This window comes from Opisthocomus hoazin, chromosome 1 (assembly GCF_030867145.1).
Source record: "Opisthocomus hoazin isolate bOpiHoa1 chromosome 1, bOpiHoa1.hap1, whole genome shotgun sequence".
Lineage (NCBI taxonomy): Eukaryota > Metazoa > Chordata > Aves > Opisthocomiformes > Opisthocomidae > Opisthocomus > Opisthocomus hoazin.
In genome coordinates, this window is record NC_134414.1 from 109,169,900 (window position 1) to 109,184,319 (window position 14,420).

A 14,420-nucleotide genomic window follows, 5' to 3' on the forward strand; every position below is an offset into this window, starting at 1 on the left:
AAAAACAAATAAGTGCAACCTAAGTCGACATTATTCCTCAATTTATCATTGAATATAAGATGGCTCAAGCCAAACTGCGTCCCTGCCTACACAGGGACAGCCCTTTGCTTTAGCAGTACTGTGGGCCTTGGTCCCTCCTGCCAGATGTGTGAGGCTGCGCCTCAGGCACAAGCGTGGGTGTTGCTTCCAGGGGTGGGGGTTACCAGGGTGGAAGCTGGTGCACGGCTTGGCCGCATCAGCCACAGGGACGTGCAAGAGTCGGCTTGAACTTTGAAAGCCAGGTCGCATTCATAGGGCTGTCGTTTACAGCAATATACGAAAATGGAGTATAACGTTGCAGCGACGTGTGCCAGGGTGCCTGCCTATGCTGTCGGGTTGGTCTGTGGCTGTGGGACGTTTTGGGGTAGCACAGAAACTGGCACTTTGGTGTTCCCCTGGGGTTGTTGCTGGCAGAGAAGAGCCTTGTGGTCCCTGGGTCGTGTCCTGAAACATGCTTGACCAAGGCGGGAGATAGTCACGGTGGCTGGGACCATTAGAAACTCCACCGTGGCTGTAAGGACTTGAAGAAAGACCTGAGTGGCTCAGTCGTCTGGAGGATGGAGACAGGACGCTTCTCCAAGGCCATCTGTTTGCGCAGGTGGAAAATAGGACAGATACAATCATGAATTTTTGAAGCACCTTGGCTTTGTAAAGTAAGCCGTAGTTAAGGAGATACGGTCTGCGTAGCCCTGTGCAAGTGCGGCCGATGCTCTTCCTGTCTTACCTTGCTGCTGTGCTCAGGGTGAGTCACTGTACTGAAGTGACTCCCAACCATTTTTCTGCCCAAAGTGGTAATCCGTTGTTAAAATGATATTAGCTCATGTGCGTTAATTAGCAGGTGCGCCAGGGTGTGAGAAGCCCGGGATGTTAATTAGGGTTGATAAATACACCTTTAAGGAGGATGCAGACTTGGCTCGTGTCTGCTGGGAGTCGCTCTCCCCTCCTTTCACAATCCAGGAGGTGCTGTCCTGCAGTGGACCATGCCACGCAGGGGAACTTTTCTCCTCTGGGCTCTGAGGAGGGGTCTCCACGTCTCAGCTGGGTATTTGGGAGAGCCTGCGGACTCCCTGGAGGGTTGCTGGGATTTGTCCTGCTGATGCTGGAAGGAAAAGGGGCTTTTCCCAGCAGTGTCATCTTTACTCGGCTGAGAATGGAGGGTAAACACGTGCACTCTTCCAGGCACAGGGGATAGCCGGTGGCCACTTAGAATCATAGAATCGTAGAATCATTAAGGTTGGAAAAGACCTCCAAGATCATCAAGTCCAACCGGCACCCCAACACCACCATGCCTGCTAAGCCGTGTCCTGAAGTGCCACATCTACACGTTTTTTGAACACCTCCAGGGATGGTGACTCCACCACCTCCCTGGGCAGCCTGTTCTAATGCCTGACTGCTCTTCCAGTGAAGAAATTTTTCCTAATATCCAATGTGAACCTGCCCTGATGCACCTTGAGGCTGTTTCCTCTTGTCCTATCGCTATCACTGCTTCAAGCCCCTGGAGGCGACGTCCCCTCCGGTCGGCCGGCTCAGCGGCTGGCCCCGTTGTCTCCAGCCCGTTTCGGGTGGAATACGCTAGGTTGTCTGAGAACAGGTTTCGGTAGGTCTTCGCTAATCGCTCAGCGCAGGAGAGCATTGCGATTTGTGTAAGCTGGCTCGCGCGCCGTCGGAGGAAGCCCACATCAAAAGGCGTGTATCCCAGTGCGTCAGCCGAGCCGGGGTGACGGGGCCGCGGCGCCTGGAAATGCCTGTTCTCCCGCAGCGGGCAGGCGTGAGCCGACAAGCCGCGGCGCTGCCCGGGAGGGCTCTCGGCAAGGCTGTTGTCAGCCGGCCGCTCCGCACCTTCCCTGAGTGGCCGGGGCCACCCTCTCCCTGCACCCTGGGCCGCGGCGGCTCGCCTGCCCCGGCCGGGCTGCCCACGAGGCCCGTCGCCTGGTTCCTCAGCAGAGCTCTGGAGAAGGGCGGGCTGGCGGGTACATGGCTGGGGAGAAGGCTTCCCTTGCCTCTCCCTCCAGCCCTTCCTGACGACTGCAGCCGCAACCGGATCAACCGGATCAAGTGCTGTATCTACAAAAACTCCAGATCTTAGCTACGTGATGGCACCTGTAATTCTGCTGTGCATCTCTCTCCCTGTGTCAGTCTTGCTGTTTATTGCGTGGTGGGTCGTGACGGGAGAGGGAAATCGCTGCTTGTCTTTTAACCATCTGCACTGATTCAAAATCCACCCATGGCCAGACCGGCTTGGGACCTGCTGGCTTAATGGCTTGGTTGTCTGAAGCTTTCTGCAAGCAGCTCTTACAGGGATGGGGCACACGCAGTTCATGTTTTCCTGGGAGTCCTGGCCGTGCCAAGGATTTGCTATAGGTAGCAGCAAGCCAGGAGGAAAAGGTGCCCCAAACTGCTGTGACAGACTGCAAATGGACCTGATGCTGGCAGCAGAAGGGTGTGCCTCCTTTAGTCCGCTTAAGCTGAAGAACACTTCGGACAATCGCTTGCAATCTGTCATAGTAAGCATGTATGTTCCTCCTTTAGGACTGGAGTGTAATTTCTTTGTATCTATGGGAGCTTGTGTGCACGCACGGCTGTGTGTACGTACGCACCGGTTTCCGCGTGATGGCGAAGCCGTTTTGATGGGAGCGATTAGGGGTGGGTGGTGTCAGAGCTCTGAACGCCCGTCGGGCTGTTCCAACGGGTGGAAGATGGTGAGTGCTGGCCGTGCCCGAGTGAACCCGAAGGCGGGCAGCAGCAGCCCCCACCACCTTCTGAGTCACTCTCGGTCCACCAGACCTGCTTGCCTGCTCGGGCTTTGCTAGTTATGGGCGCCGAAAACTTCTGGAGGAGGCAGTGTGCTCCCCTGGGCGTTCTCCCGTTTGTTTCTCCTGCCTGGCCCACAAATGGAAGCTGTTGGCTGTGCTCATTTGGTGTTTAAACTAGCCGTAAGGCCAAGGGTCGATCGTTCCAGTGCTTTCTACTCCAAACGGTGCGTCTGGTCCTATCCCTCCCTCAGCCCTTTTCTGCTGTCGAGGTGGAGGACTGGTGCTTATCAGGAGTGCCTGTGGTCATGGGGGACCTGGTGCTTTCTGAGCGTGGGCAGATGTATTGGAAACATCTGATGCTGCAAGTGCTTAGATGTGAAGTTGAACCAAACCTGCTTTTGAAGTGGGCTAAAACTGGCTGCTGTACCAGGAAACCCGGCTTGCACGCCTGTTTCTGATAATGGGGTGGGTAAGAATGATTGCACCGTATCAGATCACTTCTCCAGCCGTCTCATCTCTGGCTGGCCCGAAACAGTCATCTTCTCCCAGCCTCTCCTCCAGCATCCGTAGCACCCGGGCGTGTGGAGCCCCACAGCCTCGCTACAGCTGTTTAACTATTGCAGATGCACAACTGTGCGTACAACCCTGTGGGAGAGCTGGGCTCCTGCACACACCTTTTGCCATTTTTATTTCTTTTTTCTTTTCCTAATGAGTATGTCCTTTTCCCAATTTATGGTCGTTGCTGGGCTGCAGAGGATAGAGCTACAAAGATAAGGTTATCACTTAATACTCTGTATTTTTGAAGTATCACACAGAGTTGTAAATGTTAATTTGTTAATTAATTTGATTTCTCTTTGTAAAAATTATTTACCCTGTTGTCTGCTTCATTCTGAGAACAGTCTGATTCCTGTTTTTCTTCTCCTGTAATGGGGCAGAGTCAAGGCAGGGGAAGCTGGCGGACAGACACAGCTGGTTTAGGTTTTGTATCGGTATTTCTTACTTACAGCAACCATTAAATCAACCCCGGTTTTGAGGACGATGCTGCTCAAATCCTAATCCAGAGACAGTTACGTGGAGGTAGTGAATTAAGTAAAGCCAGATCCATGAGTAATTTTTAAATCCCTGTAGTTCCTGCTCCTGCAAGCGCTTTTGCACCTGTGGACAGCTTAGCGGGAGGCGATTGCCCGCGCATTTTGAACATGTGTCCTCGCGCAGAAGCACCGTCTGGGTGCGTACCCAGGGAGGGATCCTCTGGGATGTAGGGAGTCGAGGGCGGTGGCAAAAGGTGCAGAGTAAGTCAGGAGTTTTTTATTTTGTGTCTCGCTGGTGAATTGCTCCCTGAAAATGCAATGAAATGCCAAGGACGAGGTGGTTCAGCAGCGCGAGGAAGGGGACCCTGCTGCTGGTTCACGCGTAGCTGATGTGCGAGTCGCCTCTGTGGGGTGGCTGGGTGTTTCTGTTCTTGGCTCCTCTCGCAGCGTGCCAGGCTGTGAGTTTGCAGAGTCACAGAATGGTGGGGTTGGAAGGGACCTCTGGGGATCACCTGGTCCAACCCCCCTGCCGAAGCAGGGTCACCTACAGCAGGCTGCACAGGACCTCGTCCGGGCAGGTTTGGAGTTCAAGTCACCCCGGAGGGGTGTCCTTAGGAATTCCCATTTTGGGAGCCAGCGGGGCTGAGCGGCAGCTCATCTGAAGCCTGCGACAGGAGGAATTAATCAGGAAAGGGCGGGAGGGAAGGAGGGAGGGAGGGAAGAAGGGGTGGCAAAAACCCAAACCTTCAAACACACCCCATTGACCCATCTCATCTTAGCATGAAACTTCACGAGTTACACCCACTCTGCAGCAGAAGGGGAATGAAACGCTGGCGCTTCCTCCTGTCTGTCACGGGCAGCCGGGGCTTGGGAAGTACGAGAGGCAAAGATGTTTGTGCTGTTGATGATGAGCGGTAAGCTACTTCGCAAACGACTTTCACTTCTGCTTGCGTTGTGTGTGCGGGGCTGGGGGAGCGGGGGCAGCTGCAGCTCAGCTAGAGCTGGGGAGACGTGTTTGAGGGGTGCAGCGTGGTCGTGTTGTCTGAGACGCTGTGTGTCCGGGAAGCCCCGCGAGCCTTTCCGCTCCTAACTTCTGTCTTTCCCCGGCGCGGACGGAGGTGTTGCTTTCTCCGAGTCGCGTTTCGTCAGGTCGTCAAGCGTCGTTTGCTTTTGCAGGGTTTGCGCTGCTTGCGGGTAGCAGGAGCACATCAGATTCGTTGTGGGCACCCAGAGCTAAAACGGGTTGGATGGGAGCTGGGGATTTAGTAGCTAAATTCCCTAAGAGAGAAAATGTAGTATCATGTTACTTATTAAAGATGCTTTACTTCTCCAGCTGTCTGGCTTTATTTTCAGTAATTACAGGTTGCCATGCTCTTTAATTGTTGAAAATGAGCCCTGTGAAAGGTTTCAACTTGAATTGAGCTCTGTTAGGTATTTCTGCGAGGTGGGGAAAGCTGAAATGTGAAGAGCCACGCTGCCGCGCTTTTCAGCAAGGGTGGGAAGGCTTGGGTTTGGTGGGGTCTTGCACTCGCCGAAGGTCTGATACCGCTGCAGAAGCAGGGGCTGGGGGAAAATTTTCCCTATCAGGTTGCTCGTTTTTCTCCTAGTTACTTCTGCGATCGCTTACCAAGTTATTTTATATACCGGTTACTATCTTTAAATCTAAATTGCCTAATTCTTGGGTTGGTGACAGGAAATGTGAGTACAGAGCCCTGGCCCTGCAATTACTGTGACTAAGCACTGAGCGGGCAGCGTTGACTCCCGGCCCTGCTCTTCCCCCAGCAGCCGGCTGCCGTCGAGGGGCCGGCTCGCCGTCCCGACTCTCTGCCTTTGGGGCTGCTGCAGCAATGTCAGACGTGGCTTCTGCTTCCTGAGGGGCACGGGCTTGCTTTCTGACGGGCAGGGCTCAGACCTGATTCAGAGCTGCGCTCTAACCCATCAGCCGTGAGTAATCCTCCCGTGCAGAGGCGACGTGTGATGCGTACCTTTTTTGGGGGAATGAAGTCACGCGGTAGCTGGTGGAAACGTTAGTGCTTTAATTGTTTCGTTTAATATACCAGCAACCCATTGTCAAGGTGGCTATTAATTCCTTTGACGGCATCTTCATATTGCGGGAGTGATTTAAATTTTCACATGTGATTAGTGCAGTGGAACGAAGGAAGCAGGTTTTGTGGGTGTCGGTGTGTTGCTTGTTTTTCCCCAGTCCTTTTGGACTTAAAAGTGGTCTGTGCATTACAAAAAATGCGTGGAAGATTGCCGTGGTAATCATGGCAAATGGAGCTAAGGAATCAAGTGCCCAAGTGTGGCGTGCCTGGGTATGCTTTGCAGAAGTGGCTCTTTAAAGGATGTGCTGCTGTTTTTAAGAGGGTTCCAACTTGTTTTGAGGCAGAAACACTTTATTTTTCCAGAATGCGTCTTAGAAAAAAATCGGCCAAACCGCAGATTTTCATCATTTAAGTATTTGCTTGAGCTTTATGCTTTAGCTCTGGGAAATCAGTGGTAGGATTCCTGCCAGCGTCCGCGGCGTAGGAGAGGCATTGATTTTGCACCACGGCAGCAGTGGGAGCAAGCCTGCTAGACACTGGTCTTCAGACCAGACTCATTTATCTTTAAATGAAGTTGCACATTACGGCTTGAGTTGTAGGTAATGGCTGTCTGAAAATGAACCCTGAGGAAAATACGGATAGTTTCCTGCAGGATCAGGGACCTGATCAAGTGAATGCCCGGCCATCCTCCTGCCAGAAGCTGGGGTGGGAGGATGGGGATGGTGTGTGTGTGTGCAGAAATAGGACCTCCCTGCTTGGGGCAACAAATTGGCTGGGGCCTGAAGCCTGGCCTCGCCGTGTGTGTCAAGGCCCTGTAGCGTGTTGCAGCAGTGAGCCCTTTATGGCTCCCTCTTCGCTTTGGCTCTGCTTAGTTAGCCGGTGCTGGTCTTTTGGCATGCTGTGAGGATTAACAGCGCCAAAAAATAAAGGGTCTTTGGTAGGGGGGGAAAAAGAGGTCACCAGGATAAAACACCAGCTCCTAAACAATTTATTAAAAAAGAAAAGTCCAATGCAAAAGTAATGGTGGCGTAAAATCTTGAAAAGAATTTGTCAAGAAAGAGGATGACTCTCTACTGATATGTCTTTTTCAGTATTATTTTGTTAAACTGGTGACTGTGCGGTGTGTTCCAGTGAGTTTTATGGCCCAGTAATCCATTGCTGGATGAGAGGAATACATTATTTATAGATTAGAGTGTTTTAACATCCTAGCGTGGGGTTGTTTAAGGAGGTCAGAATACAGCGCAGTGGAAATGGGATTAACCCAGCTGTGCTGCAAACAGTGCAAAAGCAGGGGAAAAAAAGGGGAAGCTATCATGTAAATATTTGTATTTTTATTGTGCCTTGCAAGGCGTAGGTCACATAAGATTTAGGGGTTTCTCGAACCGGAGTGTAGTTTTTGCCTTTATTGGTTGCGAGATCTCAGATTTTAATTGAATTGTAAACAAATGCGAACATCCTTTTTGCCTGGCTCAGCACGCCTGCTCTCGGCTGCTTGTTGGCTTTCTCAGTGGGATGGTGTCGAAGGACTTGAGGAAGGGGCAGCATTTGTGGCGACCAACAGAGCCCTCTTCCTTCCAGGGGGAAGCTGTTGCGTTGTTCGCGTGCGTGAAGCCTCCCTGGGTGCTCAGCTCCGTGCGCAGGTCCTGGGAGCGCAGCCCCATCGGCCGGAGCTGCGGCTGGTGCGAGAGGCTCGCGGACAAGCGGGTAGTTAGTTGGTTCACTGCAGACTGCTTTTAAAGTAATTGCTTTTTGAGACTTCCAATTACGCTTTCAATAAGAGTTGGAATGCGATGTTCTCAGGTAGCTTAAAAAGGCCTCGCAAAGCAAAGCCAATAAATGAGCCCAGCAGCGAGGTCTGGGCTGGCAGGTTGGAGGTTGGCTCATGGGAGACCAGCAGTGGTTTCCCTCCTGCGTTTTCTAGTGTTGTCTAGAGTTGGTCTAGATTACGGGGTAATTAAGGGCTCGAACTCACAGTGGTATTAATGGAGTTTAACAAATTGCCAAGCATTAGCTGGGCTGCAGGAGCTGTGCGCATGCTGTCAGGAGACGCACGGCAAATGTGGTGCAACTTCCCCGAGAGAGGCAGAAGATAAATTGCGTTGCCTGGCGTTGCCAGAGGTGTACCTGTGTTACAGCTAATGAGCAGAACCTCTGTAAGCTGACTCAGGCCTGACCACAAATCACCTGGCACACTTAGACACCACTCTGATGGCATGAGTGCTTGCAAGCGGGGACGTTTCAGAAATGGTTTGGGTCTGTCAAAAGATCGGGATTACTTGTGGGCATGGGAACATGTGAAAGTCACGGTAGGTGTGCTCTGCTGCAGCGGTAAGGGGATGGAGGTGGTGCTGGTGGGCGGCCGCGGTGGTAGGAACCGAGGCGTTTGTTTCTGAAGAGGCAGAAACATTTTTTTCTGGTGAAAGTTGCTCTGCATTTCTATTCCTGTTTTCCCTTCCAAACAATTTGGAACTGGTGGGCCCAGATGCATCTCAGCTTACAGGGCTGGCTGCTGGCAGGGGTGGGCAGGGGCTGGGGACCACGGCAGCTGCCGGGCAGGGGCGGCTGGCTCTGCTGCGCTGGCCTCTGGCTCCGCGGCGTGTGTAGGGAGATGTCTCCTTCCCACAGCGCTGGAGCTAGCGGAGCGGTGGTCCTGGGCGCGGAATGTGACCTCCCCCAAGAAGACCAGGGGCTCTGCGGTAGGCAGCGCAGGGCACCAGCGAGTCATAGCTGCGGATGGATGAGTCGGGGGAGTTTCCAGACCTGGTCCGTAGCGCTTTGCTGGGGGCTGGGAAGCGGTGCTCGGCAGCCTACAGAGTAGCAGAGGTGGGAGGGAAAAAGGAAAGCGTGTAGGTTTTGCATTAATACCCGCCTCCACCATTTCTGGAGGGTGCACAGAGCCGCTCGTGCCGGTCTCCCCTTCCACACACTACATTGCCGTGTGGCTGCTGAAGATACCCCAGCAGCAGCTGGGCTTTTGGTGAGAGGGGGCTTCGCAGCTTGTGTTAGAAACTGCCATAGCAAACTCTGAAAACCTGGTGTCGTGACTTTCCCAGGTGAGCAAACAGCGCTCTGTGGCCCTGCAGCTGAGTGCCTCTAATCCTCAGGTCGGAGGGAAAACAAATAAGCCTTCTGCTGTCTGCTTCCCAGCTGAAAATTGCTTTGTTATTCAATTGCATTAACCTGGGTGGGGAAGGTGTGCTCAGAGTGTGCTCCAGGCCCTCAGACATTGAAACGCAGACAAAGCCTCCCCTATTGCGCAAGGCCATGCTGGGCAGGGGGCTGGGAAGCTGCTGCTGGGTGCCAAATTCTGGTCCGGACAGGTGGGATTTTGATCAAGGTCTGGGGTGTGCAGGAGAAGGTGTGTTTAATAGTTAACTGCAAAACAAAATCCACTTGACCAGCACTGTTCGATAGGCACGTTTCTTGCATGTTAACTGACGTGCCTAGCTGGAGGAAGCTAAAATGATTTTAATAACCTGCATGAGATTATGCTAAGTATTACCATAAACCCCCAAATCCAGTGTGTTGAAGGACTTCAACTGTGTGGTATCAACTTCCCAACCTGAAATTACGGAACACGAGCAATCAGTCTGAGTTTAAAACAGTGCAGCCGCGTGGCTGCTGCTCACCAGCTCCATGCCCGCGGCAAGTGTCTGAGAAGACGATTTTTGGGTTACCCCAGCCATGGGAAAGCGGCGTCTCGACGCTGAAGTCTCGTCTCCAAAGGAACGAGACGCGTCCTCGCCCATGCCTGGGTTTTGCATGAACACTGGCGAAACCTGGAAGCCCCAAACCAGAGGCTGCTCGCCTGGCCCCCTGCGCTCACCCGGAGAGGGGGGACCCACGCGCGGGGCCCCGGTGCAGCCGGAGCGATGCCATGCGTGACGTGGCCTGGCTGCAGCCCGCGAGTTGCTGGGGGAAACCTGCCGGCCAGACGCCGCGGGACTGGAAGCGTTCACTGCTCCCAGGTTTCCTACCCAGGGGGGGTATTGCTGAGTGATGGCTGCAGGTTTGTGCACTGAACTAAAGGGGTTACTGAAAACCTGTGGCCAGCACCCGATGACTTTTGCTGTAAGGGATGTGTAATACGTGCCAAAGGCTGTTTTGGTTAAAAATGACTAATGTGCTTTTTATAATAGTAACAAAGGAGCCTTTTTTTTTCTACGCAACTGCAATGAAAATGTTTTTCACTTCCCCCTTCCGCTCCTTAAACTGGGTGAAAGTTGCATTTTTGTTCACTTTTATGGTATCCTAGAGTGGAGTTGGCAAGGTGCTGCTGTAAGAGGTGCAAGCGTAGGCAGCAGGCACCAGAAATGCACATAGCCTTGGTGCGAGACTTGAGGCAGAATACAGGAGTCCATTCAGCTGGAAGCTGCAGGATGAGACTTACAACAAAAAAGCCAGTGGAAGTCATTTCCTCGCTGCTTTTATTTTTTTAAGCCAATTAATCTTAACGCTTTAGTGACATCTGGATGATTTCTTGCTAATCTTTTTCTTGGAAGCACTTTTTTTGTGTGTGTACTTTGTTACGGAATGATAAATCACTGTAATTTACCAACCTGTTTTTTTTTTAAATATGGAAAGTCATACGGTTTGATATGTTCCCTTAAGCTGTCATTCCTGGAGGCATATGAATGAATGCATGACATTTCAGTTTCTGTTTACTGTTTAAAACAGGTCTTTATGCTTGACATGGTTACCTGAGCATACCTTCAATTTTGGAATTTACGTTTGTTTTTTTTTTTTTAAACGGAAATTAAAAGGAACAGGAGATTTTTGAGGAGGAAGTAGAGAGGTAGATGCAGTCAGTTGTTCTGGGCCACCTGGACTTGGTAAACCGTATTAATATCCAGAGCTCCGTGAAGACTTTGGACCCATTGGCAGTGTCCCTGGGAGCCCCTTGCTGTTCCTTCCCGGAGCATCTGGCAGCATGGGATGTCCCGCTGCCCGAAATGTGGCTGAACCGTGGCCTCCAGCCTTTTTGCAGCAAGGGGGTTGAGGCTGGAGGAGGGCAGAGTTGCACATCCGCATAGGTACTCAAACAGCTGGAGTCTGTATTTCGAAATAATGTTGAGTAATGCAGGGAACAAGCAGAACACGGCTGTCTGGGAGCATGAGAAAACCATGATACCTACCGCAGTCAGCTTTTGATTTGTGCTTCTGGGCAAGTGAGAAGAAAGAAATCGAAGCTTTTTTGGGAGTGTGGCTTTGAGAGTGAAAACATCTGCAGGGCTGGGGGTGCTGGAGCTGCGTCTTTGGGAGAAGGTGGCAGGATTATTTGGAAATAGAGGCTTTGCAGGGAAGGTCTGCCTGCAGCCTTGTTCGGGCTCACGGGGCTTCACAGCTAATGAAGAAACCTTGTGTTTCCGAGGATCTTACATCTGTCTTCCCTGGGATCTCCTTTTCCAGGGAAAGGTGTTTGGTGAGGGGGCAGGGAGAAGCTGGCAGTGAACAGACTGTAGGGAAGGACAAGGGTTTGGGACGGGATGGGGCTGGAGGAGAGAGAGATGGAATTAGGGGTTGCTCTCTCCGAACTGGACGCATTGGCCAGCGCTGCAGGGGCTGGGGTCTCATCAGCTGTGCGTTGGTTACTTCTCCTGGAAAACAAGAGGCTGAGCCACTTCACGCCTGCCAAAGTCCTGGCCTCCATTGTTGAATAGTGTGGACTGGTTCCCCCAAAGGATGAGTTGACATATGAAATGGGAGCTGGGACTGCCCAGCTGCAGGAGGCATGGTATGTAGATTGCCCAGCCAGGACCAAATAAATGGCAATGTAATAATTGACAAGCCTGAGTCTGCGATGATAGGGAAAACAGCGACAGCTTTGTGTGAGCTCCTGGACCGAGGATCACATATCCTTGTGTGACTGTAAAGCAGCTGGGAGCTCCGATTTCAATCCACACTGGAGCTTTCAGATGTGACTGCAGTATAAATACAGTGGGGTCCGTGATCAGCTCTCCGGAGGTGATTTGGGCGGATGGTGTCTCAGAAGAAAAAAGTTTCCAGAGAACACGCCACTTGTGTGTATAAAACACAGATACAACAACTTGCAAATGTATAGGAAGTATGTCAGTGGAGTATGCTATTTTTGCATAATTCAGCGATGTAGAACATCAGAGAAATGTGTCTTGTGAAAGTAAACAGTGAAGCGCTCCAACAAGTGTATGTTTGGTGCTGAGTACAAATGTGCAGGGGAAGAAAGGTTGAAGTCTTTGAAGGTTAATTGAAGGAGCCCAGTAAAACCACAGCTCCCAGACAGTGAGTGGTCAGGCAGGCCAAAATTGCAAATAAGTCTATTAAGAGAAAAAATAACATCCTCTATACCAAAATGTGCAGAGCTGTAGAGATGGCACGATAATAAAAGGCTGGGGACATTGTAGCATGTGGTTGACGTAGAGTAGCAAAGAGCTATGAAGTCTCTGTCCAGGGATGGCATCTTTTCGCTCGGAGACCGGCTTCCCTTCTGGAGGTGCCAGTGGAGGCTTTTGTTAGCTCCAGGGCTGGGAGGTTGCTTTTCAGTTGTAGAGTTTTTTGGGGAGGTAGAGCCTTGTGTTCATGAGACAAGCTCGTAGCACTACCTTAAATGTACTGAGTGAGATTTTGCAAGTAAACCTTCAGGTTCCTGATCTGCATTCAGGGATCAGCTGGATTCATTTCCCCCACCAAAAGCTTTCCTTCTAAGTTGCTTTCACTGTTGGTTTTCTGAAGAGATGAAAGGGGGCTGCGTCTAGCAGGGCGTATGGTCTGGTGGTTGGAGCAGGAGATCGGTTCCTGCCACCGATGACTTGCCCACATTTCAGGCATGGTTTCTTGGTGCCTCAGTGCCTCTGTAAAGGAAGATGGATCCTCACACACAGATTTTTGTGGATTCAGGAAGATTACAAAGTTTTTCTGATATTTGTTGAATATAGTTTGTGTATTTCCAGAGCATTTTACCCTAAGTTGTTTTATCCTGGAGCTGTTGTGTACAAGGGGAACGAGAAATCTGAGGAATTGTGTTTGGAGTCAGTTTTGGGTTCAGCTAACCTCATTTGCAGTACGTGGACATGCGTGCCAGCCCCTTTAAATACATGTATGCTTGCACTGGGATGGGGTCCTAGTCTGAGCTCCAGGTCTTCTTGGGGTCAGGGGGCTGGATCCTGCTTGTCACCAGAACCTGCTCCAGCTTTGCCGTGCTTGTCTCAGGCCTGCGGGCTGATCATCCTATTTTTGAAATGGTTCCCCAGCCCGTCTTGCCTGAGATGGCTGGATACCTCCCCCCCCCAGCTGGGATTTTCCTGCACACAGCGTGTTTAGGAGAAGCACAGCTGGCCATCCTTAGCTTGCCTGTAATTTAGACAAGATTACAGGCAAGCTGCAGATAGCCAGCTTTTTAAGAGCAGTCTGGAACCTGCTCATCAGAGTGTACACCTCACTTTAAATTTACCGAGTCCAGCCAGCTGCAGAGAGCTATTTCTGTACAGGAATCCCTTTAAAGTTTAATGCCCTTTTTGCTCATTGAACCCCAAAATGAGTCACTTAAGGGAGCGGCATCAGATTTTCGAAACCTCTGCCAACCTGTTACTTCCACTGACTTTTCTATAACATGCTTTCATCCTAAATTATTCAGAGAGAGAATTGAAACAAATACAACAGATAGGTTTTGGCAGCGTGTAATACTCATGAGAAGGAATTAAGGATTAAAGCATTTTCAGCAGGTATTTAAAGTTATACTTTTATCAAATTCTCATAAAAAATGTGTATTCGAACATGGGAAGATAAAAGCTTTCGAAGGTCTCATTCCTCTTGGAGCTACTGATTCATTCTCTAAGCGGCAATACAATTTCTTGCCTCGCTGCAATCTGCAAAAGGTTGTTAGTCACGTCTTAATGTTACTCAGAGCTTGATACAGAAGGGAGAGACAGCAACTTGATGCCTTCCTGGCGGTGCTTGCTTTTCTCTACCCTCTTCGCACCAGAAGGTACCAAAACTTCTTGCCGTGAGTTTTTTAGCAAAATTCTTTGGAGGTCTCAGAAATGAGTACCTTTGTGCGGGGGCCCGTCCAGCCTCTCTGCTCGCCTGTGTTCTGAGCTCCCCAGTGGATGGGCTTTCAAAAGCTGGGAGGGTTGGTTGGGTTGAGCTGGCGGGTGCTTAAGGCTGGAGCCAGCCCACTGTTCCTGGAGCTCAGTTGGGCTCCCAGCTGGAGCTGTTGAGAGGCAGAGATTTGGGATGTTGTTTTTTGTTGCTAAAGTTGGACCAAATTTTGCGTTTCAAGTCTCTAGTAGTAAAATTGATGGAGCAATAAGAGGATTATCTTCTTTTGACCTCTCTTTTTAAACCTAATTGATGAATGCTGGAGACCAGCGATTCATATTCTACCATGCCTGACCTACAATTTATTGCAACGTTGTCTCAAAGTAATTGAGTGGATGCTACAAGTCTGTATATCAACTATCTGGTCATCTCTTAAGGAGGTGCATATGATTCCTTTCACTTTGTTTTAGAGAGGGCTTTTAGATGAGGCAGTGCTGTGTTTTGTGATACTCTGATGAAATTATGTGGTGTTGAGCACA

At 50.9% G+C, this 14,420-nt stretch overlaps 1 protein-coding gene across 10 annotated transcripts in view; it reads left to right on the forward strand.

Annotated features, from left to right (window-relative positions):
- The window catches only part of TIAM1 (TIAM Rac1 associated GEF 1), a 193,666-nt gene that overhangs the window by 69,659 nt on the left and 109,587 nt on the right, over positions 1 to 14,420 (forward strand). For 4 of the 10 annotated variants that reach the window (XM_075433048.1, XM_075433110.1, XM_075433054.1 and 1 more), the window contains exon 1: positions 4,653 to 4,737. The exons of 5 other annotated variants lie outside the window; for them this stretch is intronic. In XM_075433048.1, the coding sequence (XP_075289163.1) occupies positions 4,713 to 4,737 (25 nt within the window). In that variant the 5' untranslated portion in view covers positions 4,653 to 4,712. Of the gene's footprint in view, positions 1 to 4,652; positions 4,738 to 14,420 lie in introns of those variants that run through there. One more of the 10 variants, XM_075433081.1, reaches the window with a different exon arrangement.